Raw genomic sequence first — 27,004 nt, forward strand, 5'->3', positions numbered from 1 at the left:
ACTCCAGTTTAAAAACTACAACACCTAGACACTTCAAAACCCTGGACTGGATTATTCTGCTCTAATAGCAGAATATTTAAAACCATGTTTTTGATTTGTGAAACTTTTTTCTGATTTATAATTTGCATAGTAAAGTTTCCATGATAAAATGACAAATTTGGTTTTCACCCTCGTCTGTTTGTGCAGCTGACCATTTTGACCATTTTATTTTTTACTACGAAATCAACTAAATAAAAGCAAGCTAAATAAAATCCGGAGTTTCGGAGTGTGACGTCACGTGCACAGCGTCTCCGTTTTTGCAGTGTTCTTTCTGCGTACTCCGGTAGCCAAGCAACGACATTTCGTCGTCAATGCATTTGTGTCTTGGTGCAATGACAATAAGGTAAGTCTAATAAATAAATCCAAGTCGTAAGGTATTAACTTTTGATGGATCTCACTAATTCAAACTTATACTTATAAGGTCAACATCAAAGCAAGATAAGTCTGCTCAATGCTGAAATAACAGTCTAAAAGATTTTTTTTTCCCACATTGTGTTTATTATGCAACGAAACAATTATGTTCCAGCAAAAAAAAAAAAAAAAAAAAAAGTCAAATTCATTATTCATGAATAAAATTAAGCAACCACTTCATTTAAGGTAAGCATCACTTGTTGCAACAAAGGCTTGAAGAAATTCAGATTTTTAATCAAATGCGCTCTGCAAAGAATGAATGTGGATGTATTTACAGAGAAGAGAACTAAAGACAAAAGAGAACAAACGCACAAAGGCCCCAGACAATGAATACTGCATGACGGGGAAAAAAAACTTTTGTCATCCTGATTCTCAGTCAGTCAGTCAGTGTTACTCCAACCACAAAAACAGCTGCAGCTCACGGCTAGTGGTGTATGTTTATGGAAGTGTGCTATAAACCTCTAAAAGAACAGCTAAACGTTTCTAAGCAACCAAGTCAGGCTCTATTAAAACATATATACACCTCATATGATACAATAATTCACAGCATTTTCAACACTCGTTAGTGAAACTGTTATAGAAAGGCCAAAAAAAAACAAACAAACAAAAAAAAAACTGTTAGAATCTTAACAGATTAGAGTGCAAACAGGCCTTTTTCACAGATGAGGCACAATGCAAAACATAAAATAATTAAATACAGAATAGCAACTTAAACAGGTAAAAGACATCAAGGAACATTTTGGTTATAGTTTGACAGCAAATTTCATTTTTAAGTCTACATATGAGTACTCTACCTTATCAGTTGTGGTTGGTAGAATGGTTTGTTCCAAAATTGCAAAAAAAAGCTCATTTACCTGCGGATAAAATGAGCAGTAGTGATGAAAACGCAGCAACATTGGAAGCCAATGTCCGCCTCTTGGAATTGGTTTGCTCACTGCAGCCAGAAGCATCAACACAAATCCTGAGGAGGCTTTCTGATGGAGGTACGCTTGTTGTTTGAGGGGGAGAGGAGAGGCGGGGCAGAGGGGTGGAGGGTCATTTCCAGGGTCTGCTGTTCTGAACTCTGGAGCTCTTTCTCTCGGCTGTGGAGGAACTCTGATGGCTGGAGGCCGTGGACCGGCCGCTGCTGGATGATGTGCGACTGGACAGCTGACCTGCAGGACGAAAAAAAAAATTTAAAAAAATAAATTGAAGTTCCTTTAGTCAAAAAGTTGTTTTATGCCCTACAAATTTTACCTTTAATCTGAATTTTATAGAGAATGTGCTGCAAAATTTTACAGCAGACAAGGCTTTTTAATGAATGAATAGATGCATAAGTTCATTTTTATCTAACCACTATAGAGAGGGATGCATCAATAAATCATTTAGACAAGAAATTGGTCCCAATTTCTGTAATTTTGGGAGAATGGTTTGATCTTATACACTGATCTTATCTACACATAGTCACCATCCTAAAATAATGGCTTAAGTCATTTTATGCCAAAAGAGATTTTGGCAAAAAAAACAAACAAACAAACAAACAAACAAAAAAAACATACACTTTTGGCAAAAATGACTTAGACCATTTGTTTTAGGAAGGTGAGAATACGCGAAGGCTGCATTCATCAACATTTTAGCCAAAAAGAAAAAAAATAATGAAAAATAATATTAATCGGTATCAGCTAAAATCGAAATGGGTGCACACATAATTAGTGACTCAAAAACTTTAAATAAACTGAAACTCTGCATAAGAAATTATTTTTATACAAGAGACCTTAAGTAAGTCTTTCTAAATGCTTTCCACCGACTCTCACATTTCTAAGTTTACCTTCAGTTTCTTTATTATAGATTTTTTTAGTTTCTGACTGGTTTCGGTCTTACTGGTTGAGTAATTGGAGATGATCAGCTCCTCCATCTGCTCCTGGATCTTATCCAGCTCGTCCAACGTGAACCTCCAGCGTTTCTCGGCATCCTGCGCCAACTGCCGGGCCACAGACGATTTCCTCGCCTTGGAGGGTTTGGAAGTGGACAGGTACGACTCTGGAAAGGAGCCGGTTGTCATTCCACTCGGAAACTTCTGGGCGATTACCTTGAGACCTTGGAGAAGAGGAAAGAGAAAAGCGTTGGCCCCTTGAACATGAACATTGCTCAACTACAATATTGGTTTAGGATCGGGGGAATCCAATAATTAGATGAAAGAGGTGCAATCTGAGAAATGGAATGAAAAAAAAAACTTTAAGGAAATGCCTGCTCATGAATCGCTTAAATGCTGCATGTTTATGAAAACAGGAACTTGAGAAGCAGCTGCTGGTTATTGGTCACATTACGCACAGTCAAGCTAACGAACATTGTGTTTTATCGCATAAAAGATGATGCAGACGTAACTCCTTTTTTTTGCTTGGTAATTATTCATATTTAAGTTTAACTGACTAATGTCAGGCAGCCTGACACTGATAGCAGGATCTCACATGAACAGCCACCACATGTCTGAACCAAGTCTTTACAAAAGACTTTTATTTACTAAGAGACTAAATGTGCGTCTGTTTGGTTGGGAAAACTGCACGATCATTTCCTGAAGAGACGCTTTTGCAAACTCGCTGTTCAGTGACGAAAATGTGTAAGAAAAATTTACAGAATGTTTATCGTGTAGCTGGACATGCAGTTAGAAAAAAGAATTACTTGATAAACTGCTAAAGATGAGAGAGAAAAGAAAAGTGTGTGTGTGTGTGTCTTTGCATTTGATACATTGTAAGGGCTATTTTCCTAACACTTCCCATGTTGTGGGGCCCACCAGCTCCTTGTGGGACGTAACAATTGGTATTTTGGGGTTAGCAGTTAGGTTTTGGACTAAGGTGAGTGGATTAGATTAGGCTTAGGGCTAGGCTATAGAAATAAATAAAAAATGAATGAAAATCAAAGTCCTTATGGAAAAAGTACAAAAAAATGTACAGTACATTCCAAAAGTTTGGACACACCTTTCTAATTCAATGGGTTTTCTTTATTTTCATGACTATTTATAAGGCAAGAAATCCCACTTATTAACCTGACAGGGCACACCTATGAAGTGAAAACCATTTCAGGTGACTACCTCTTGAAGCTCATCAAGAAAATGCAGAGTGTGTGCAAAGCAGTAACCACAGCAAAAGGTTGCTACTTTGAAGAAACTAGAATATAAGGGCTATTTTCAGTTGTTTTACACTTTTTTGTTTAGTGCATATTTTCACATGTGTTATTTATAGTTTTGATGCCTTCAGTGTGAATCTACAATGTCAATAGTCATAAAAATAAAGGAAACTCATTGAATTAAAAGGTGTGTCCAAACTTTTGGTCTGTACTGTATGTAAGGTGTAGCCGCCTGACAGACTCCCAGAAAAGAACTGTCATTACTGAAACTGATTCAAAAGTTGCTTTTATAACTTGAAAAGTTCTAGTTCCACTGGTAAACTATTTCACTTACAGCAAGACATTTTTCTCCATATTATAAGTGAAATGATCTGCCAGTGGAACTAGAACCTTTTCATCAATATTTCGGAATTGTTGAGTTCAAACAAGCTCCTACATCTTGCTGAAAAGTTACTTGTAAGTTAGCTTAGTCACATCTCCAACGTGGTAGGGCATTTGCACATGAAACTAGACCACAAATACTTGGTAAGATTTTGCAGTGTACCAGGAATTCTGAGGCTAAGTTTGGTTTTGTGAAAGATAAAAAGATTGCCAGCTCTTACCCCCACAGAGCATGAAGAGATTTTCAAAGCCCCGCTCACACATGGTGGTAGCCGCCAGGCTGGCTATTCTCTCATCATCATCGTAGATGACGATGATTTTCCCCACAGCATTTTTCTACAAACTCTGTTAAGGTGTCAAGTGGAAATACATCATAACATAAAGAAGAAAATAAAAAATAAATATGCATGTCTGTTTTTTTTTAGGATACATATTCCAGCACTTCCTTGGTGTAGGGATTCATAGTTCGAGACAGCATGGCGATGGGAAAACTGTGAGCTGTAGGAAAGGCAGAGGATCAGAAATAGAAAAAGGTTTTACTGACCACAGAGGATGTTTCCACCACCCACCACTGATGATGTGGCAGCGGTCGTACTGGTCGCGGTCGCGTACGTCCAGCAGCAGGTAGGGGCAGTCCGGGTAGGGAGTGTCGGCAGAGGAGGGGCGTGACACGGACTCTGCCGTCTTCCGATTGGCCCCTTCCACGTTCAGCTCTCCAACGCCGCTGATAACGCTGGGAGGAAACAACCCAGGCAAAAGCTTTTCAGGCTTTTCAGGTTCAGACCAGAGAGTGTCTGGGCCGAGTTGAAACGGCCCAGACATGAATCCAGATAGAAATGTCTGTCAGGTACTTTCCAGGTTATATGACAGAAATTCAGCTATATTTTCCTTCCACTTCTCCATTTTGATGAGCTTTATGTCAGTCAATCACAGAAAATCCCAATAAAACACATTGATGGTTGTGGTTATAATATAATAAAAAGGTGGAAAATTTGAAGTAAAAAAAACAAAAAGAGCTGTCCCGATAACAAATTTTGAAGGACCATAGATTGTCCCAAAGCATATTGCAAAAAACAATAATATTGTTATTTTGAGATGATTTCCCAATGGCATAACAATGTCAGGACATTCTCAAAGATCAATACATTTTAAATTCTAATGAACATTTAACAACAGAACTAGAATTAATTTTAAATATCCACAATAAACAAACAGCAGAAACAACAAATAACATGAATTAGACATTTTCTTTCAACATAATTGTCCTTAAAAGATGGTTTCTAGTTGAGACCAAAGCATCCCACTGAAGACCTTTGTCGTCAGGTCTTTGGTAGAAAAGAGAGAGAAAAGAGGAAATTATGCAAATGGAAAATTATTGCGCTTGTTTTAAATAATAATGCAATTAATTTATTTATTGCAACAGACCTAAGAAAAGTTGCATAAAACCCAAAGAAAAGCTTTGATCTTCCACATCTGCATCATTGCTTACAGATTAGTATTTACAAGAAATTTTACACTGTGTTCCAAACTATTATGCAAATTGGATTTAAGTGTCATAAAGATTACTTTTTTTGTTGTGCTATTAAATTTATAGATGGTTTTGTGTGTCAGGGCTCTTTGAATCACTATAATTAATTTCAGAGAGCTGGTTGATTAGTTTGTCTGGTGAGCTCAATGAAAGGAAATCTACTTAAGAAGGATGTTCCACATTATTAAGCAGGCCGCAGGTTTCAAGCAATATGGGAAAGAGAAAGGATCTCTACTGATGAAAATCATTAGATAGTGTAGTGCCGTATAACAAGATATGAAAACATTAGATATTTAACAAAAACTGAAGCTTTATCATCGTACTGTGAAGAGATTTGTGGCTGATTCTGAACAAAGATGGGTTTGTACAGATAAAGGCAGAATGAGGAAAGTTTCTGTTAGATAAATTCATCGGATTAAGAGAGCAGCTGTTAAAATGCCCTTACAAAGCAGCAAACAGTTATTTGAAGCTGCTGGAGCCTCAAGGTGGAGGATCCTCCAGAGGCTTGTGCATCAACCTACTATTCAGCCTCCCCTAACCAGATCTCACAAGCAGAAACGGTGGCAGTGGGCCCAGCCGTACATGAAGATTCATTTTCAAACAGACTTGTTCACTGATGACTGCTGTGCAACCCTGGATGGTCCAGATGGACACAGTAGTGGATTGGTGGTGGATGGCCACCACATCCTAACATGGCTGTGACATCAGCAAGGAGGTGGTGGAGTCATGCTTTGGGCTGAAATCATGGAGAGAGAGAGAGGAGGGAGACAGAGAGAGAGAGCTGGTCGGCCCCTTCAGAGTCCATGAAGGTGAAAATGACCTCAGCAAAGAATATGGACTTTCTGACTGATCACTTTCTTTCATGGTTCAAAAAGAAGAGCCGTACCTTCAGTAGCAAAATCATGTTCATGCATGACAATGCACCATCTCATGCTGCAAGGAATACCACTGTATCATTGGCTGCTATGGGCATGAAAGGGGAGAAACTCATGGTGTGGTGACCATCCTCCTCTGACCTCAACCCTACTGAGAACCTTTGGAGTTTCCTCTAGCAGAAGATCAGAGGGTGGAATGCAGTTCATATCCAACCAGCAGCTCTGGGAAGATATTCTGACATCCTGCAAAGAAATTCAAGCAGAAACTTTCCACAAACTCACAAGTTCAATGGATCAAGAATTGTGCTGTGATATCAAAGAAGGTCCAATGTTAACATGGAACTCGGTCTGTTAAGATGTTTTTGATTGAAATAGCTTTTGATTTTAGTACATGTGACCACTTAATGCTGCACATTGAAAGAATGACCTTTTGCAGTTCTTTATAATCCATAAAATGTTTAGAAAATCTGCTGTGGATAATAATTTGGAACAGTTCATTTTGAGTTTTTTATTTTTGAAAGAAATACTGTTCTCATGGGGAGCTTTGTTCAGTAAAATTTGATTTATACTGTAATAGTTCATGACTGGAAAATTATACTGACCATCATTTGCATTGACCATTTAGGAAAATCTCACTTGCATAATAATTTGGAACACGGTGTAATTATAGAATCTGCTTCCCATATAAATTCTAGCCAGCAGAGGGCACTGTTTAGAGAGTGCACGCAGGTGTTATTGTACCTTTTGAAACTTTATTGTAGAAGTGAGTCATAGGATGAAACAGAAGATCACCCCGCCTCCCCCTTTATGCATGTTTACCCCTTAACGGCTCTACTTCCCGTCTCCATCTGTTCTCCCCACAAGGTGACGCTGACCTAACAGCTCTATCATTACAACGGCCCCGTCTGTCACCCTCTCAGGTGTCAGATAGAGTTACTCACCTGGGACACAGTTTCTAGCTGAATGGGGTAGAGATACAGGTGAGGAAGCTTTTGAGAAAGGTTTATGTCTGTCCGCTGGCGAATTCTGTTGTTAGAAAGAGAGCTGCACAAAAGCTACAGACATATGGTGGCTTAAACCTCAATCACACAGGGGAGGCTGTGTGACACTGAATATTTGGGTTTTATGACAATGTTTGCCCACTTTGCAGACATGATACTAGTAGGACTTTTAATCATCTTTTCCAAAATGTAGCCAAACCTAAAAGATATGTTTATTAAAGGGGCAATATTATGTATATTCCAGCCACATGGTATAATTTTCTATCCCAATAACGTAACTGTGTTACCTAATAAAATTAAAGTTATAAAATGCTGTATGTATCAATTATTACATAAAATAAATTTTACTTTGTAATTTACCACCTTGAAATTGGGTCTCTGTCTCTTTAAAAACTGCTGCTTTTTCTGAAACTCCAAAACTCCACCCTCAGGAAGTCATTACAACATGGCTCCTGTATTAACCCGTTAACAAAGTTTTTATCAACATTTCACTGAGAAGTAACTCCTATAATGAGGTCACTAGATGCACAGTTCCACCAAGTGTTTGCTAATTGCTGCTGGCTAGTCTGAAGGAGCTGAATGGGGGAGCAGCAGGGCAGAGCTGCTCTGTGAGGAGGAAGTTTGGAAAACTGCAGCTCAGAGGAGGAGCTTCGTTGTCGAAGGTGGAGCTACGCCCACCTAGGAGTTTTGCACAGCTGAATGGTTGCCACGGGAGATCAAAGGATTTCTAAATCCTTTGATTTCTAAATCAAAGGATTTAGGATTCTTTTAAACATGCATAAAAGAATCAGGACAAGACTCCAGTTATATTTTTGATGAGGTAATAACTTTATAACATGATGTAAAGCTAAAAAAGGTCAATTTTACATAATTCTATAAGATCGAACCAACAACTTAACACCTGCTCATCAATTCACTGGCTGCAGTGGTGAAAAGTCTATTAACAATGTTAAGTGGGGGCGTGCTGTGGTGGCGCAGGGGGTTAGCAAGCCCCACGTTTGGAGGCCTTAGTCCTCGACGCGGACGTCGCGGGTTCGACTCCCGGTCCCGGCGACCTTTGCCGCATGTCCTCCCCCCTCTCCTCACCCTCCTTCCTGTCTGCCTACTGTAGAAAAAATACGAGCCACTAGCGCCGCAAAAACTCTTCGGAGAAAAAAATGGACACAAAAAACCAAAACAATGTTAAGTGTATAGAGAGCAGGCTAGAGCTGAAACGATTAATTGTAATTAACTGAGTATTTTTTAAAAAAAAGAGTCAACTAATTTAGTAATCGATTATTCTCTAACTGCAGTATGCAGACTCGAAAAAATCCATCTGCTGAAAGAACAACACATACTGAGCAGTATTTAAGCATCCTCTACAGTGCTAACCTGTGGGTCTGCCGTGGCTTGACCAATCACAGCAGGGTTTGGTAAAGTTCGGAGCAACCCCATAGGCTGCTCATTACCTGAGGAGTGTTGACCTGGCGGTGTGGCAGCCATCCCTGCGGTCTCCTGCGTCGTGTTGTTGCGACAGAGGCAGCTCCAGCGACAAGCCGTTGACCCGCTCAGACTCACACTCCAGGTCTGCCTCAGAGATGACTGACAGACCGTCTGCAAGGCAGTTTGAGACATCATGGCGCTAACTTAGGGGTGGCCGATGTCTACTAATAATCTATCTTTTGGTACTACTGCGATAAGAATAAAAATTAAGTTTCAAGGGCCATTTACTACTTCTTTTTTAGGGGGCTGTGACCGCATGGAAAAGCCGTCACAGCACCACAAACAAGAACTGTTCTAGAAAAATGTTTCCATTTGAAACAGGCTTCTTCATGACACTGTTTAGTTAAAAAAGTAGTGTGATTTATATCACTACACTATAACTGTACTTCATCAGATTTTCAAGTTTACTGAAATTTACTAACACTCTTATGGATAATAGTGCCAGTTTTGTTTTGTTTCTTTAAGTTATTCGTTGAAATTTATCGAGACAATGATAAATTATAATTTGCATCGTGATAAGAACATTTTCACAATAAGTGATAAATGATACAATTAAATGCTCATCCCTACGCAGGTAGCCTAAAGCGTTACCTTGTTGGGTGTTGATTGATTCATCATTGACCTTGCTTTGATCCCCGTCTGAAACAGAAGCCACCTGAAGTACCTAGGTGGAAAACACACACACACACACACAAGCCCACACACACACAAGCCCACACACACACACAGATAAACTAGATCATACCCTATGAGGAAATAATAATATACAGCCATCAGTCTGGAGATCATCAATCAACTGATCTGATCGATTATTAAGGTCCAAAAATAAATAATAATAATAAAAAAATTCAATTCTATCTATAAATAAATAAATAAAAAAACAGTCTTTGCTGGGTCTGTGTGCCAGCTGTTGTTGCATTGATACTCACCAGCTGAGCAAAGGTCGTCACCTTTAACCTCTTGAAGATTTCGCCTTTTCGATACCTGTAGTCTTAAATAGAAGAGGACAAAGAAACATAATAAAAAAAAATTTGTCTAATAAATCATAATGCTTTAGTAACTCAACTTTAAAATAAACAAAAAAGAAAACAAAAAAAAAAATCATGTTTTTGGATGTGGTTTCTTACTTTTTCTCATCTCCTCCAGTCTTTCCATGTACTTTGTTTTGCTCGATCCTACAGATGACAGCAGCACAATGGAGAGAATAAAGGAAGAAAACCATCAATGTTTCTGAGAGGAGGAGCAACAAAAATGCAGTTGCTTTACAAAGAAGCCTCTCTTTCAATTCTAGGGTTTGATATGGAAGGCCATTCCCGCCATGAAAGAAAAAATAAGTCCAACAGAAAGTCATAATTGCAAGAATAAAAGTCACAATCAAATTTCAATGTCTTAAATATCTCATACAAAGCCATAATTTTGAGGAAGAAATAATTATGAAATTCCAAAACAAAATGACAGAAACTCATTATTAAGAAATTGAACATCATAATTATGAGATTCAATATAAGGATTTTGAGAGAGAAAGTCATAATTAGAAGATTCAGCATCATTACATAATTATGGTGATAATTATGTGATGATGACGCATTTCTGCTGGAAATTATTTCAAATTTGAATCATTTTTAATTATTTATTTCTGAAATAAGTCTAAATTATGACTTGTTTAAATATGCAATATAAAGCACATCATAAGAAATTTAATTAATTAATTATTATTATCATTTATTCTTGTTAATATGACTTTAAAGCTCTTAATTTTGACTTCCTGTTAGACTTTTATTTTTTCCTTCGTGAGAGAAACCTGCTTCCATAGTTTTATATATCAGGAAATGATGACAATGATCTGGTCTTTATCGGGCTCACGATCTCTTTTCAATTTAACAATAAGAGCAAGAACCACACCACAAATTTGTGACACTTCTTTTAATCAAAGAAAACGAAGACAAAGTCTAAAGCTGGACGGAAAGTTAAATTAAGTACATCCTCGGTTCCATATAAGTGGCAAAGTAGCAGAAAGGCGTAAGAAATACATCAGATTTACTGATCCTCAATGTGTGTGACAACCCCTATGAAAGCAGAAGGTCTGGAGCAAGCAGGTGTGTTAACACAAAGTCCAGGGAAGAACATGCAGGCCGATTCACTGCAGGGTCAGAAGGTGCAGTGCTCAAAATATAGCAAAAAAGGACAAGCGCTAGATGTCAAAAGTATAGAGAAGCAGATGAAAGACAATCTGCCTAGAAACTGAATGCTGACCAGAACTGCTCTTATTATAAAGCCAATGATTCCATTCACATCACCATATTCACAACATGACGCCTAAAAAGAAAAGAATCAGGGGTTCACGGCGGCCCAGTCAAAGTAAAGGACTAATATTTATATCTGCAAACCGCAAAGACAGAAAAATCCCACAATTCTGCCAGAACACTGAACACCATCTAGTTAGTGTTGCTGCACTGCAGATTTATCATTTTGTTTGTTGTGCTAACAAATAAAATATAATACGGATATGTTGTGTTAAAGTTGGAGTACAATAATTCAAAGTATCCTATAAATACATTTTTTATGTTGTCATTATTCATTGAACCCTAAATGTGATAGCGAATTTTATTTTTTACCACAACATATCATTCTGCTTCTGAAATGGTTGACATACGTACCTGTGTCCAGCCTGGTTTTGACATGGGCATACTTTTCATTTCTGGGTATCCTTTTCTTCATGTACTGCGTAAAGGAGAGAAGCGAGCAGTTTAATGCTTTATATTAGCGACAAAACATGAAATCAGAGCATTTTGGGGGAAAACCCCAGCTGCCTGTTAAATATGATCAAGCTAACGGTGGGCTACCGTTGATATGGAAACAACCTAGCTAACTTGTTAGCATGCTTGCTTCGCTACGTTATGTTTTTTCCAGTTCGCCGCTATGTTTGCAGCGTGGGAGAGAGATTTAACTAGGCTTGTTTGTTTGATAAGAAAACATAAGTAACCTTGTATTTTCTGACTTTACCTCGTTTTTGCCGATGCCCCGAGTCAGCGACATATTTTCAAATCGAAATACTAAACAGCAGCTTCCACCTTCAGTAAAGCCAACGTTGATTCGCTACAAATCTTCCAGAAGCCAATCGCAGCATCTCTTTCTCCGCGGAGCAGTCTGACCAGTTGCTAAGCAGCGAAAGACGCTCTACCTTTATGACGTGCGGCATTCAGGTCCCCTCGGTCTGTAAGGTTAATAGTTTTTAACCATAATTTTACACATAATATTTACACACAATTAATATTTTCACAACTATTTAATTAACTTTGTAACTTGGTACCATGATAAAATCAATAAAAATATTATCATAACATTATGTATCGCTCTTATTTCAACCAAGGAACACGAAGCATTAGGAGGATAGGGAGCCTTTTTTTCTTTGTTAGAAAACTCATTTTTGAATGTATATGTTGTTTAATGAAAATATACACGTGCGTGTATTCCAGTTAAATCACCAGAGAACTAAAAAAAAGTATTAAATACATCTTTTGATATATCTTTAGATGTCTTTCGACCCTCAACAACTATTTGAAGAATCTAAATTAATGAGTTGGAACAACATTTAATTTCCCTTTGGGATTAATAAAATATATTTGAAGTGAATTGGGTTTTTTTTTCATCGAAAGAACCTAATAAACAGTGTTAAAAATATTAGTACAATTAAGTGACAATACAAGAGCTGTCATAGTGGTTTTAAGTAAAACTAATGACTTCAGTTTTGTGCAATTAAACGTTTTGCTCGGGCACGGAAACTTCCCACTTTCAAACAGATTCTGCGAACGAATCTGTTCAACTAACTCGACATAAAGCAGCCCGGTGCCAGACACTAATTTTGGATTTAAATCTATGATTCGAGAGGGAAAGCAAGAATTTTGTAGCACATGAAAATTCTTTGCACTCTAAATCGATCAGTGCGGAGATTCCTTGACTCGCCATTAAAAGCATCACGTTCCTCCTTCTCTGGGCTCGACCTGTCAGGTCTGACGCGGTCATTGTGGGCGCTGCGTTGACAGTCATGGAGGAGCGGTGCAGCGGGTCTGTTCAAATCGCCAGATAACGTCAGTTCGCTCTGCGGTTGTCTAAAATGGGATCTGTTCTGGTGAGTGGCCCTGTTTTGGGCGTGTTTTTGTCGGGTTAGCGAGCAGTTGGCGCAGACACGGAGAACTCTCGCCGGTGGCGGGCACGGAAATCGCTATGGACTCGTCTTAGCTCTGTCAGCGCTAAGACGATTTCCAGAAAGGAGAAAGATGTCACAAACATCTTTATAAGTCCATGGAACTCCGCTTTTACTTTCTCGTGCACGATAATCACTTTAATGGGGCCGACGTGAAAGCCTCCACTATGTATTCAAATAGAAACAAACACCATGTTATGAATTAAAAATGGTGTTAACACAAGAAGGCTGAACAGCACAGGTGGGAAGTAAAGCAAACTATAATTGGTTTATATTTGGCCTGACGGTTTAGCTATGAGCTGCAGATATTTGATCAATCCTTGAATAACACCTTCTCTACAGATTTGAGATCTACACATAGAACTGTCAGGTGTTCAGAATAGTTTAATGTTAAGAATGCCAATCATAGAGTATGATGCCACCACCGCCATGCTTCAGTGAGGGCAGGGTGTTTACACTTTGGTGTGTCTGATGTGCCAAACCTATTTTGGAATTGTGAGCTAGAAGTTTAAGTCCGTAACACGTTTTTATACAAAGTTTTGGGAGATATCAGCCAGGTCTGGACTCAGTATTGGTTTAAAGTTGTGAATACTTACCCAATCAGATTATTGCTGTTTTAGAATTAAGGTTTTTGTTTGTTTGTTTGTTTTTCTGTTGAATTATTCAGTGAAAATCTGGGCCAAAGTACATTTTCTATGTTGTCATTTTTTAAGTCCCTGAAACTGGATTTTGAACACCGGTGTGTACACTTTTGAGTGAAACGGTTCAACGCTGAACCGGGGAAATGCAAATTTTAATAAAGAAAGGAAAAAAACGTGAGAATTTGATATTTCTGCCCCTGGTCTTTGTCTTCACAGGATGATCCGTCTCTAGAGAGACACTTCAGGGGACATAAAGATGTTGTCACCTGTGCAGACTTCAATCCAAACCAAAACCAGCTGGGTAAATGCTAGTACTAATAGACTTGCAATCCATTACATGCTTTACTGTATTCAAGTTTAATTCATTTTTTTTTTTTATCTCTGTCTATAGCCTGGTTGATGTAAAATAACTTACCACAGTATATCATGGCTAATGACCACTCAAGTGGTGTTCAATTAATCTAATTAAATTATATTCAAGTACTATTCAATAGTATTTTACATAATGGTTGTCCACAGTGTGGCCCGGGGGCCATTTGTGTCCCTCGGAATGATTTTGTGTGGCCCTCAACCACAGTTCAAGAATGGCATAAATTTGATGGGAGCTCCGATGGCTTATGGAGACACAAAAATGTTAAGGTGCAGTTTTAAGGATGGGAGACTTTTCAAAAAAAGATAGACGAACTTAAAAATTCCTAAAATATGAAATGTAAATAGTAGTCTATTATCAATCACATTTTTCCTTTTAATGTAATTTGACAATAAATAGGACCATAAACAGACTTGGGCACTCCCATTTATTAAACATGGCTAAATGAAATAATGGTGAGAAAGAGCCTTTTCATTTTTCTGACGACTTACATTTTCTACAGAAATCAGACTGCTTTGTTTTGTTAAAATATAGTGTTTTTAGTTTATTGTTGAGAAGGTGAAAAGAAAAAAATATAGCTTCTGCAATGTTGTTTTTACTTTCAGCTTGACGTTTTCATTCCCCATGACGAATAGTCTGGACACCACAGCTCTATGTAGCAAACTGTCCCTGGTTTACCACGTTCTGAAATTCTTTAACGCATCTTCATGTGTGGAATGAAACGATGATGAGAAGTTGTTTAAAAGAAAAAATCAAAATATTAAAGACTCCCCCACTCACCTCCTTCAGTCTGGCCAGCAACATATTTTAAAGTCATATTTTACATATATATAGTATTTTTATAACTGAAGGTAACATAGTTATTTGATTGTGCTACAATGTAGCATTATAAGCCTGGAAAATACTTAGTACTGCCCCTTTAATTAACTGATCATCAGTTAGTTCGGTCACCAGTATAAATGATGGAGTTTTTCTACATTTCCCACATAGTTCTGGATATTCTGGAAAAGTATGAAATTTGCTTTTATCAGTTTGCAGGTCTAAAGCGGCCACCTGTGGTGGTCAGTGGTTCATTTCTTTTGTCAGCTGTGTCTTATATTTTTAAAGCAGAGTTAAATTCCCCAGCTTAAAAAAAGTTTTAGGGTTAATTTTCCATGAAATCTCAGAACATATCCAGGTTATAATGCGGACTGTTTTCTTCAAAGCTGTGTATATATATATGCCAGTATTTTCCTGATTATGTTTTCTGTCGTTCTTCCTCTAGCTACAGGATCAGTGGATAGAACCCTGATGATCTGGAACCTGGCCCCGAAGGCGAGGGCCTTTCGTTTTGTCGGGCACCAGGACACCGTCACGGGGCTGCAGTTCTCCCCATCCGGGCGTCTGCTGGCTTCTTCGTCCAAAGACAGAACGGTTCGATTGTGGACACTTTCCTTGTAAGCCAGATAGCTGACGATTTTATCTGCACAGTTTGTTTCTCACATTTAGAAAGGGGGATCTAAAGTCTTGGTACTTGGTATTCAATTTGGACTTTAAAGCAGATTTGACTTGAACTGTTTGTGTGTTTGGGATAGAAAAGGAGAGTCTTCGGTGTTGAAAGGCCACACCGGCGCGGTGCGCAGTGTGTCTTTCTCCCATGATGGCTACAGCCTGGTCACTGCGTCTGATGACAAGTCGGTTATAGTGTGGAGCGTCCCACGGCGGTGTTACGTCTACTCCCTCAGCCAGCACACTAACTGGGTTCGCTGTGCCAGGTATGGAAGTGTTGACCTCTTAAGCCCCTTCTCCGTTGTTCATGCCTGGCTGGGTTTTAGCCGAGTTGAGTGTGTCTCCATTGACGGTGTGTTCCTCACATTTCATAGCTGTGTTTCCATTACAAATGTGCGCAACTTTGTCAATATTCTGCTAATGTTGAAACCCCCCCCAACTGTTTTACAATTACGCAGTTAAAATCACATGTGAATAAGTTGTGCCGTGCCATCATCCTCCTACCACTTCCTGTTTTCTTCTTTGTTGTTTCTGCCAGCAGTAACATCTAGTTATTGACTCGTGATGTAAAAAAAGTTTTTCCAATGCACTTTTGCAAAATACATTGGATACAGCTGAAAAACCCACCTCATCCCAGCACAAAAACGTGAGACTGTTTTTTAAAATTGGCGTGTTTCCAGTAAGAGAATTTCCTTTGGTAATTCCAACTTGTGCAATTTCATGGTCAATGGAAACGCAGGCTGTGCATGCAGGAGTTGAGGTCAACACATTGATGATGTCATTTTGCGGGTGCTGCCCTTGGCAACTTTGTTTCTCCGAAATCTATCAATATATTGCTTGTTGTGGGTTTCCCTGCCCAGTTGACGCTCTTCTGCCAAAATTTAAACAAAAAAACAAAACTGTTTGGACTTCAAGACTTATTGATCTACATTTGACCAATTACCACGGTCTCATTGCGGATTCCATGGGCCAATCAACCAATCAGACTGCTGCCAATCAAATCCAGTAATTCTCGACCCTCAGGTGGTTCCAAAAAACAGACCGAAACCCACTCAGAATCTGCAAATGGAGACAAATTTGGCCGGGCTGATCGGCGAAGAACTGGCTAAAGTCATGCCTGTGGAGAAAGGGCTTTACGGTGCCTTCCAAAAGTATTTACACCCCATGAACCATTTCCTCTTTACTGGTATCGTATTCTTACACTTGAATGGCCTTTAGAGGAATATAGAAGGAATACCAATTTCCTTTTTCATGTATCGTTTTTCTTCCATTTTGTGGTTGCACACTACTTTGGGTTGGTCTATGTAAAAATCCACATAAAATTCTGATTTTTAAACTTAAACTTTGTGTGTTGTACTGTTAGAAAATGCAAAAAGTCTGTAATATTTTGATAAATTGCTGTACGGAAAACCCACAAGGATGCATGAAAGCATTGGACTCCCAGCTACTTTAAAGTAACATTTAGTAGAGGCAGGTAGAAACAGTTTAATTAGGTTTTAGTCTGCGTGTTGAACACGTTACATGCTAACTCTAGTTTATTTGTATAGCACATGTCAGCACCAAGGCAGTACAATGCGCTTTACCCCTTAAAACCATGATATGCTAACTGTTTATGGAACAAGCAATAAACATTTCACTTAGTCAAATTTCATCATAAAAATCATCCAATATATTGATTAATATTCCAGTTATTATGACTCAAAGGTAACTCTAAACAGGTGGAGGAGTGGGGGTGGTTGGCCTTGATTTAAGGAATACTGCAATTTTTCAGTTTTCTGAAAGTTTGTTCCACTATAATGGAGCATAAACTTTTTGCATGTTTCTGTTCAGATTTTCTCCAGACGGGAGGCTCATAGTGTCCTGTGGGGACGACCGCACCGTCCGTCTCTGGGACACGTCCACCAAATGCTGCATCAACACTTTCACCAACTGCGGAGGGTAATTCTGTCGGCCTGTTTCCTGTTACTTCTCAGTGGGTGGAGTTGGCAGAGTAATTGGTTTCGGTGGAGTAATCATTACATCTGTTCCAGCTCGCTCACGTTTGTCGACTTCAACTCCAGCGGCACCTGCATCGCCTCGTCCGGAGACGACAGGTGTCTTAAAATCTGGGATTTGCGAACCAATAAGCTGATTCAGCACTATCAAGGTATGGAAGAACCACTTAGCCGGGGCTGAAAAGGCTCTGCGTCTCCTCTCAAACAAATTTTCAAACATGTTTCCGCACATTTAGTGAGATTTTCACACACCACCAGACTCACTGCATGAACATCACACTCATTTTGGGCTTTTGAAGCAAATTTTACATTCAGACTCACACACCGGCACTAATTTCTGGCTAAATGTTTTTGGCAAATTGCGGAGAAACCAAACTCTTTTTGTAGTCGTGAACAAGCTTCTGTCGAACCTCTGGCTGAATATTTGACCACTCTTACCAAACGTAATGCAGCTTGTTTCTGTTTGTTCCTGTTTGTTCTGGTACGGTTTCAGCTTTGAATTGTAGTCATTGAATTTTCCTTAGAGCTGAGGTAGGCTGCTGTTCCAGAAGCTCATTCTCCCATTGTGTTTCAATAGCCGTGTACCAATGGCCTTGTCGTTCTAATACAGTGTTTTGCTTTGAGATTTATTCCTATTTTTTGTTTTGCTGTGTTTTCAGTCCACAGTGGAGGAATCAATAGTTTCTCCTTCCATCCGTCCAATAACTACCTAATCAGTGGCTCCAGTGACCGGACGGTGAAGATCCTGGACCTGCTGGAGGGCCGGCTCATCTATACCCTGCATGGACACAAGGTGGCGTTGCAGCAGAGGGGGAAAAAAATCTGCCTTTGTCCTTTTCTTTTGCTTTTTTTTTTGTTTATTTTTTTTCTTTTGCTCTTTCGTCCTTTCTTTTGTCTTTTTTGTTCTTTCTTTTACCTTTTCTATTTCACTCTTTCACTCTTCCTCCCTTTCACTTCTTCCTGTTTTATTCCCTCCCCCCCCCCCCCCCCCCCAAGTTCCATTTCATCCTGTTTCTAAGATAATGGCCTGAGTCATTTTTTCTGAAAGTGGTTTATTTTTTTGTCTAAAACATTATTTTAATAAGGTGACGATGTACAAAGGCCACCTGCTTTACAAATCTCTTGGTAATCTCTCATAGCATTCTGGAGCATAATGGGACGAAAAGTCTTTTAAAGTCTTGTTTTGTTTACATGACAAATGTGTCGTAACCATGGTGACAGTGTTAACCTGAAACCACAAAATTTGGAAAAGTCACTATCCATGTCTCTGCCAAAATGTCCCATTTCTGTGCATCACTTGGCTGTTATAATTCAATGAGGACATTTTGAACATTAAGTTATTTTCATTTCTTTGTGGCAGTTATTTGAATTATGGTTTATGATGTTTATTTGAATTATCTTTGTTCTCAGGGAGCCGTAATCGCTGTGGCCTTTTCCAGGCTTGGAGATCACTTTGCCTCAGGCGGAACTGATTGCCAGGTTGGTATGACATGGCTTTCTTTCCTAATAGTTTGATAGTCGTTCTCCACAATGTTACTAATTTATTCTGTTGTTCAACACTGTTAGAGGAACTTATTTAACTTCAAAATGTATATTTTTTATAAAATAGAATATTGTCTTGCAGTTGAATTTTTAACTTCTCAATTTTCCACATTTGTCCTACTTTCTAACTACAAACCTTAATGTCTTTCAACAGGATTTCAGGAGACAGAAAGTGAATTCTTGATTTGATTCTGTGCTTTGACTAGGCTATTCTAACATATGAACATGCTAATAGACGTAAACCATCTTATTGTAGCTCTGGCTGTATCTTCCGGATAATTTATTTGCAGTCGTAGTAGCGATTTCTTGCAAGTGACGTCATTTTGGCGGAAAGCCGTAATGACAGAACATTTTTCTGATGTAGAAACTGTTGCTAACATGAGAGGACAAAAATTTCTGTCACACGTGTCTCTCTGTTGCAAGGCTTTCTGCAAATTGCAGCTATTGCAGCTTCATCTGTTCTGATGTTAATAGAGTATTCTTAAAACTAGCTGAAAAATAAATGCATTTGTCAAACAACAACATTGATGTTGCTGGCAAAACAATCGCAACAGGTTTGTGCTTTGAGCATAATGTAATCGTTGTCTGTTATACAATAATAAAAAGCACACACACACACAGAACTGTTAGTCTGTCTGTAAACATTTTAAACTTTGGGTTCCATGCATTGGATTTCCCGCCTCAGGTTCTGCTGTGGAGGACGAACTTTGACCGTAAACGTTACCGGGACGTTCTGCTACAACACAGCCAGAGGTCCACCCCCGATCCTCCGCCCCACCTGTCTGACATCCACCCCAGGGCACCCCACGCCCACCTCCACCGCTCACAGCCCACGGGCATTCAGGTATCTCCTGCTTCACCTCCCAGCATTGAAACCCAATGAATTGTTTCTGTTTTAAATTGGGAAAAAAAATATGCGGTTTCATTCCAGGCTGTTGGTTTTCCATGTGCAGCCCCGTCATACCAATTCTTCTTTGTTCACAGATCAATCCAGTCGTGACAAACATGATGTCCTCTGATCCTCAGGTCGTAGAGGTCAGCCGATATCTCCATGACAACAAGGTAAGGCGACCAGCAAGAGGAAATCTGCACAATTACAGCAAAACAAGAAATCATCACTGTCTCTGATCTACTTATTGCTTCTTCTTTCTCTGCCAACTCTATGAAGTGCCTCAAATTGTAACATAGTAAGGCAGGGCATGCCAATTCTGCCACTAGGTGGCAGTGGAGACCAGTGTAGAGTAATGGTGTATGTCTTATGTCAGTGTGTCTTGTTTTAATTCGCACAGAACGGTGCACGTTTTGTCTACATGTCGACCTGTCTAATGTGATCGCTCCATAATGGAGACCAATCAGAGGCAGCTGGTCAGTGTGTCCTGACTTTGACTTGCAGAAAGCAGTTTCTCACAGTTCTGCCAGCTCTAAAACTCTGGATGTGAATCGGTCTTATCCGCTTACTCTACAAATGTTGATCCCGGATAAAGGCTGGAAACATGAGGAGGATGTGGTTTAGTCAGAATGTTCAGGTTGAACGAGCATTAGTGTAAACGCTGCAGTTTCTTAGAAGAGCTGGCTGCTTGGTTTAGTGGAAGTTATAGGTAAGAGGTTCATCTTATCCGGGGCTAAGGTTTATTCAAGTTCAGAAGATCTGTCGTGGCTGCCGAGTCCTGATCCAAGGAAAGAGTTTCAGATTTATTGTATGTAACAATGATTGCAACAACTGAAAACAGAGAGGCAATGTCAGCAACATGGTCATTTTAGAATATATGATATTGGTTTATATTGGTTATTGGCCATGACATCAATATTAATAATGGATAATGTTACCGGCCACAAATATTTATATATTCATATTTTTAAAAGGTTTTCTTAGCTCTAGTGGCCTTTATTTGAGAGTGCTCAGACAGGAAAGTGGGTAATGAGAGAGAGAGAAAAGACATGCAGGAAAGGTCATCAGGGCGGGACTTGAACCTGTGATGGCCACATCGAGGACTAAGGCTGCCATACGTGGGTTGTGCTTTACCCCTGCGCCACCACAGTACCCCATGTTGGTGCAATCCTAATTTTATTTTAATAGCTGTACAGATGCACATATCATAGGGTTTCATTATTTTAGAGAAGTCTTCTTTCTACAGCAGTCGTATGTGGGGATTCAGTTAAAGACCATTGTATCAAAGATCATATTTTTCTAAGTTTAAAATACCTATTTTATTGCAACTATTTTCTCATAAATGCAAGACCAGTTAGAGTTAGAGTATTTTTAATAATACTGACTATTCAGTAAAAAGCCAAGTTGCTTCATACTTCCATAGCACCGTATTTGAAATGGATAAGACTGAAGTGGTAATTCCTTGCTTTGACTTGAGAGAAATGGACGCCAGTGATTCCACATCATCTCTCCGTCTTCATGGGCTCAAAAGTGATCGGAGATTAGTCGCTCTTTTTATCCAGGTCTTAGATCCGAACCTGACATTTACAGTCATGTCGGTTTGTTCACTTAGGAGCAGTGTGTTGCCCTACATCTAATTGTAACTTGTTCCCTGCAATTACCTCCTGTGTGGGAGGAAAATGGTGAATGAACCGAGCCAAGTGGAAGTCATTTATGATGAGGATGGCCAAGTCGGATATGTGGTTTTACTTCAAGCCTCCATTAAGGACACATCCGTAAATCAGCCGCTCACGATTTGGACAGCTGTGAGGTTAAGGAGAACTCTGAGCAGTGCATGAATGAGCCAACAAAGACGTGAGTTTTAGGATACGAGTTCTGTTTGTTTGCAGATGTCGGTTTTAAGGAAATAATCCACTCATAACAAGTCTTAATCTTTTTGTGTCAGTAGACGGTCATAGTTTTATGCTATCTGGTAATTATCCGGTTCTTAAGTTGTTGAAAACTTGCCTCAAATGTACAATAGATTCCACACTGTTGTTGTTTATGAAAGCAAAGCAAGAAAGGGAAAACTGTGTCTGAATGCAGTTTTGTATCGGCTGTTGAATCGTGCATTATTCATTTGCCACTTTTAGGTAAAATAACTCTTAGACATCTGACTGTGTTAACTTCAGATAATTGAGGTTTGCATCAGGTCTGGACTCTGATGCCTTTGAGACACGTCTAGTTTCAGCCATTCTTCTATTGACCTTTTGCAACTACGCCACCTAGTCACGTCGAAGCGCTGTGATGGACGTCAGAAGTGAGGGGTGGGAGCATTAAACGCTGCCACTGTGGTTGTTTTCCAAAGTTATTTATGCCAGTATAGCCATGGTTCCTTCTTGTTCATGTCCAGCTAATTTGACTGTGCAAGTAGCACATCTAGTTGGGGCTCATAGACGGTGATATTTGCAAAAGTTGGAAACAACTAGCTTAGAAACCGACCCAAACCTCTCCCCTCCTGACATGTTTGTTGGTAGGATTAAAATGTTGACTTTGCCCGACTTCACGCCACATGGTTTATACCACTATGTCATAAAGGGTGATCCCGTTACACCAGAGCAGATGCAAGCATGTATTAAAGTCTAGATGTTTACCAGTTTTTGTCGTGCATGGTAGGCTACAGGACGATGGGGCATTTTCTCCATGGTTGTCAGTAATTAGAAATGTACCTTTTCCATGATGCAATATTTGATTGCATCTTTCTAATTAAACTTATGCATGACGTAAATGAACGTTAATCTTCTTACCTTGTGAAATCTACACTGATGATTGATGGCTGCTGTCAACAGCAGTTTTCTTTCCTCATCAAGAGGTTTATGACAGAATGACCAGTTTGGTTTTGGATCCTTGTCTCTTTGTCCTGCTGACTGCGCAGTGCCCTGTGATCATTTTTTACAGTGAAATCAGCTACGTAAAAGTGATTTTAGGCTACCAGCTGTTAGTTTTACAAGAGTTATTTTGACGTTCGTCTTAGCGTTGTTGGCCGCTTTCTGAAGAGTGTGATGTCACATGCAAAGGGTCAATAGTTTTGCTGTGTGGCATAATTGTCTGACCGATGAAGTTTGACTAAAATGGGATCATAAAACTTATCAGATGGTCTCAGACTTCACTGTAAAATATTTGGCATATAGAGGATAAAGATGAGCACAAGTCCTTCTTCCCAAGTCCAGGTCTATTCTGTAAGAGCTGAAACAAACGTTTGTTACCAAATGCAGGCCTCCATTCTGTGTGTGATGCTTCAGATCATTGAGAAAATAAGACAGTTGCTATCTCTGAGCGATGGTTAGGGTGCATCTGTAGTTTATTTTGTGTTTCAGTTAGTTATCTCTCTTCTCTTTGTGTTAAAAAAAAAACCCTGTTTCTTTTCCCATCCATGGGGGTGGGAGGGTAGACATCCACGTGCCAGCTCCTGGGCCCCCAGGGGCCCTTCACAGCGAGCAGCAGTTCTAATAATAGTGGAGCAGGAGAGTTGCCTTCTCGTTTAGCTCAGTTGTTGCACATGCATCAGTTTTCTCCTTGCTAAAAATAGCAGTAGAACGTTGGTCCCTTTAGGGCAGCGTGTTCTAACTCTGAATACCTCCATGAACTGTGGTGATGTTAAAGTGTTTACCACCTTTAGCTTATTACTAATATGTTTTGTCTGCATTTTCTCTGTTTGTGCTGATGATCGTCATGCTATTTTATATACAATCTATTAGAATCTATTAGAGACAGAGGGACGGTGAGTTTATGAAAATGCCAGTCCTAATGGAGGATAGTATCTGTGTTTCCACAGGCCATAAAATTGCGCAAATTTATTTTCGTAAATCCAATTTGCGTAAATTGGATTTACAAAAATAAATTTGCTCAGTGGAAAAATGGCTCTTTGGAAAATACCCACGTGTTTAGATGAAAACGTTTTTGCTCCAGGATGAGATGGTTTTCCTGCTGTAAAAACTGCAATGGAAACTCTTTTTTTTCGGATCACGATTTTTTCGAACCGGCGAAAACGACGAAGAAGATGATAGGAAGTGGAAGGAGGACAATGTTTTTAATGACATGAACAAAGTTAATTAATGGAAACACTGCAACTACGATATTGTGTTTTTTCTTTTCTTTTTTTTAGACATTAGTGGAATATTGACAAAGTTTTACTCATCTTCTATTCAGACAGCTGGAGAGATTGGGCAGCTGTTGACTGACTTCCAACTTAATGACACATTGTTGCCACCTATTGGACTGGAGTGTAAACAGCAGGTTAGCTGGGTCAGAAAAAAAAGAATGTGATTTTAATTGCATTTCTTGTTTAATAGAAACAACGTAATTGCTGAATTGCGTTTTTTTTTCGGCATTAGCGGAATATTGATAAAGTTTTAAGCACATTTGTAGTGGAAAAGAAGCTACTGTCATAGTTTAACTGAACATAATGATCTGAAGTCACTTAAGTGTTTTAATCCAGATCAAAAATGTGCGACGTGTGTGTGTACATGTAGGTTGTTTGGGCATGACTCATCGGGTATGGGTCATGTGAATGTGAGCGACGGTCATTCATGTTCAGATTGGTTCTGAGCGGGGAGCCCCAGCCCCTCCAGTCAGCTCCTATCAGGTGAAATCCATCATCAGGGAACGTTCCATTCTCTTCCTCTCTTTCCTCCTCGTCCTTCCCTCTGGTCTTTTCTTTCCCCCTCCCACCGTTCTACATGTACTTGGAGTGCTTTCCCTTCCGCTCGGCATCCTTGTCTCCCTCCCCCACACACCCTCCTGAAACATCACCCTAATGGGTTCATGTGTAGGCGGAAGCATGAAGATGAGGCCTGAGAGAGCCTGACAGCTAGCTGGTGAGAGAGAGAGAGAAAGAGGGGGCTAGGAATTGCAGAAAGTCCTGAGGTGGTTGTGTGGGTGGTTAGACTGGGATGTTCCTGTCTAAGGAAATTCTCCAACTGTCAGTGACCTCTTGAGCAAAACACATGATTCTTATTTGGGGGATTTTCCCTTCACTTTAGCGCATGAAATGTTTTTATGTGTAAAATTTCATTACTTTCTGGAACTCAAACACCACATTAAAGGGAAAAATACTTCTCTTGAACCGACTGAATCATCCCATTGTGTAGAGAGGCAAAGAATTCACTCACTTGAGACAGATGATGAAATGTTCTTAAAAATGTCCAGGAAGGACAGTTTTTTTTTTTTACCATTAAATAAGTGGTGCTTCACCAAAGTGTAACTTGGTCTTCACACCAAACTTGTTTAGTCCGTTTTCATCAAACTCTAGTTTGTTTGTCTAGAAAGTCTGGTTCATTTGTGGAGGTGTGACTGCGCAATCAAACTCTGATGCGGACTAAAAACGTGAACTCTGGTCTGCCTAAAAAACAAACTGTGAGGCAGACCAGCCAATGTGCTTGGCTAAAGTGAACTCTGGTGCGGTTCGACTGCATATGTGCAGACCAGAGACCGCTCCAAAAGCAGGAAGCGAAGTAGAACAGGACATTCTGGGTAAATACAACTAAAACAAACGATGAGTCTAGTGCCAGTGGGAGAATTGGCTCATGGTCTTCTACCAACAATTAAAGAGAAATCCTACAATCACCAAACTTTGATGCCACTAAATGTTTGTTTACATTTTATGACGAAGGAAGTTGTGCTCATTGTCTTCTTAAAAGGTTTTCAGGTCGTTTCCTTTAGTGGTTCTTGGTGCAGCGCCACCACAGGTGAGGGGGGCAACAGGTTGTGGGCAAGACAGAGTGTGGTTGGTTCGACGCAATCAAACACTGCACAGCTGTCTTCCCTTCTTAAGCATGAGCAAACACTTAATTTACCCCAAACTTGTTACAATTAGGAATGTGCAATAATCACATTTATGGGGTAAGTGATAACATTTTACACACACACACACATGAACACACAGAGGTTGATAAGAAGCACATTGGTAGAGAATACTTCATCTGGTCTAACTGGCGTCACTGCTAACGTCTGCAACGACACAAGAGACGGCACAAGTAACCATATCTAACCGTCTGCTATCTAATCACCTCTTAAACACACACATGAACACACACAAATATTTGCTTTAGGAACATTTGGTCATCAGTAATATAAGAAAAATGTTCATATAAAAGAGAAAGTGCTGTTTGGAAAACGATTTTAAGTCGAAGTACAAGCTACTTGTCAACAAGGGATACAATAAGTGCAAAAGTACTTCAGTGGGTTTTGGTGAGATGTATATTTATATGTCACCTAACAGGGTTAGAGCGATGCTAACCGTGCTAGATCTGAATATATAATGCAAAGCATAAAGGGGTCTTTCAAATTGTCCTCAAAGGTAGACAAAGCAATGCTCAGAGAAAAAGAAAAACAAGGCGCAAGTAAAATCTAATGTGTTAGATTTATTGTCAAATTTAAAGTGTTATTATATTAATGACTGCACTCAGGTGCATCATCAAATGTGAGATCAAGCCAATGTTTGTGTGTGGCGCTACATTAGCACGGATGACCCTGCTCCTCGTCAGCTTCCTGTGCAGCGGAAGTATTGAATACTTGACGACTGAGGGGTTGAGACGCCAGGTTTAAGTGCTGTGGAGGGTATCACGAGTGAGAAGACACGACGGAAACGAGATAAAGATAGCAACAGCTACAGGGGAGAGGGAGGGCTCACTTTCCACCAGGACACGAACTCCCAGAGGCTGCATAACACCCTCACACCCACCCCTCTGCACACACACGCACACCCCCACACACACACACCCCACCAAGCTGTGGCGCACTCACTGCTTTCATTCATGCAAAACCCTCTCCCCCCAAAAACAACAAAAACAAACAAAATGCCTACAGTGTTGCAAATTTATTCTCACTATATATTCTTATATACTCTTAATCTCACTGTCGCTTACACACACAAACAGCCTGCTGTGCATTTTTTATTTTTAGCAGTTTAAAAATAGACGGGAACATGTAGGCACTTCACATGATGTTTTTACTGCGTTACATGTGAAATGTGATGTTACAATGGGAGTGAGTCGGATGATTTCATATCTAAATATGG

The 27,004-nt window shown here is 39.6% G+C and overlaps 2 protein-coding genes across 3 annotated transcripts in view; one reads left to right on the forward strand and one right to left on the reverse strand.

Annotated features, from left to right (window-relative positions):
* Nucleotides 1–663: 663 nt before the first annotated feature.
* Nucleotides 664–11,934, reverse strand: cep41 (centrosomal protein 41). Of its 2 annotated transcripts, none has more exons than XM_032550674.1 (11): nucleotides 11,823–11,934; nucleotides 11,477–11,540; nucleotides 9,947–9,994; nucleotides 9,749–9,810; nucleotides 9,411–9,474; nucleotides 8,786–8,930; nucleotides 4,503–4,666; nucleotides 4,364–4,431; nucleotides 4,155–4,269; nucleotides 2,311–2,526; nucleotides 664–1,604 (listed from the first exon to the last, which is right to left on the reverse strand). In XM_032550674.1, exons 1-11 carry the CDS (start codon nucleotides 11,853–11,855, stop codon nucleotides 1,486–1,488), a joined length of 1,098 nt encoding a protein of 365 aa, XP_032406565.1. In that variant the 5' UTR covers nucleotides 11,856–11,934; the 3' UTR covers nucleotides 664–1,485. The 2 variants fall into 2 exon arrangements, with proteins under 2 accessions (XP_032406565.1, XP_032406564.1); XM_032550673.1 differs by having other exon boundaries at nucleotides 9,411–9,483.
* A 908-nt stretch (nucleotides 11,935–12,842) lies between these two features.
* The window catches only part of poc1b (POC1 centriolar protein B), a 44,882-nt gene continuing 30,720 nt past the window's right edge, over nucleotides 12,843–27,004 (forward strand). Inside the window, exons 1-10 of the mRNA XM_032577329.1 lie at nucleotides 12,843–12,948; nucleotides 13,881–13,965; nucleotides 15,299–15,470; nucleotides 15,609–15,788; nucleotides 17,353–17,460; nucleotides 17,553–17,668; nucleotides 18,176–18,309; nucleotides 18,927–18,995; nucleotides 19,744–19,902; nucleotides 20,043–20,120. Of these exons, the coding sequence (XP_032433220.1) occupies nucleotides 12,934–12,948; nucleotides 13,881–13,965; nucleotides 15,299–15,470; nucleotides 15,609–15,788; nucleotides 17,353–17,460; nucleotides 17,553–17,668; nucleotides 18,176–18,309; nucleotides 18,927–18,995; nucleotides 19,744–19,902; nucleotides 20,043–20,120 (1,116 nt within the window). The 5' untranslated portion in view covers nucleotides 12,843–12,933. The remainder of the gene's footprint in view (nucleotides 12,949–13,880; nucleotides 13,966–15,298; nucleotides 15,471–15,608; nucleotides 15,789–17,352; nucleotides 17,461–17,552; nucleotides 17,669–18,175; nucleotides 18,310–18,926; nucleotides 18,996–19,743; nucleotides 19,903–20,042; nucleotides 20,121–27,004) is intronic.

The sequence above is a fragment of the Xiphophorus hellerii genome, chromosome 2, assembly GCF_003331165.1.
Source record: "Xiphophorus hellerii strain 12219 chromosome 2, Xiphophorus_hellerii-4.1, whole genome shotgun sequence".
Classification (NCBI taxonomy): domain Eukaryota; kingdom Metazoa; phylum Chordata; class Actinopteri; order Cyprinodontiformes; family Poeciliidae; genus Xiphophorus; species Xiphophorus hellerii.

Bases quoted from the DNA above. Each gene is read 5' to 3' on its own strand.
- cep41 (XM_032550673.1), bottom strand. From the start codon at position 11,855: ATGTCGCTGACTCGGGGCATCGGCAAAAACGAG. The intron at 9,811-9,946 runs GTAAGAAACCAC...CTTCTATTTAAG, and splicing joins ACTGGAGGAGATGAGAAAAA to ACTACAGGTATCGAAAAGGC. The intron at 4,432-4,502 runs GTGGGTGGTGGA...CCTTTCCTACAG, and splicing joins CCGCTGCCACATCATCAGTG to CTCACAGTTTTCCCATCGCC.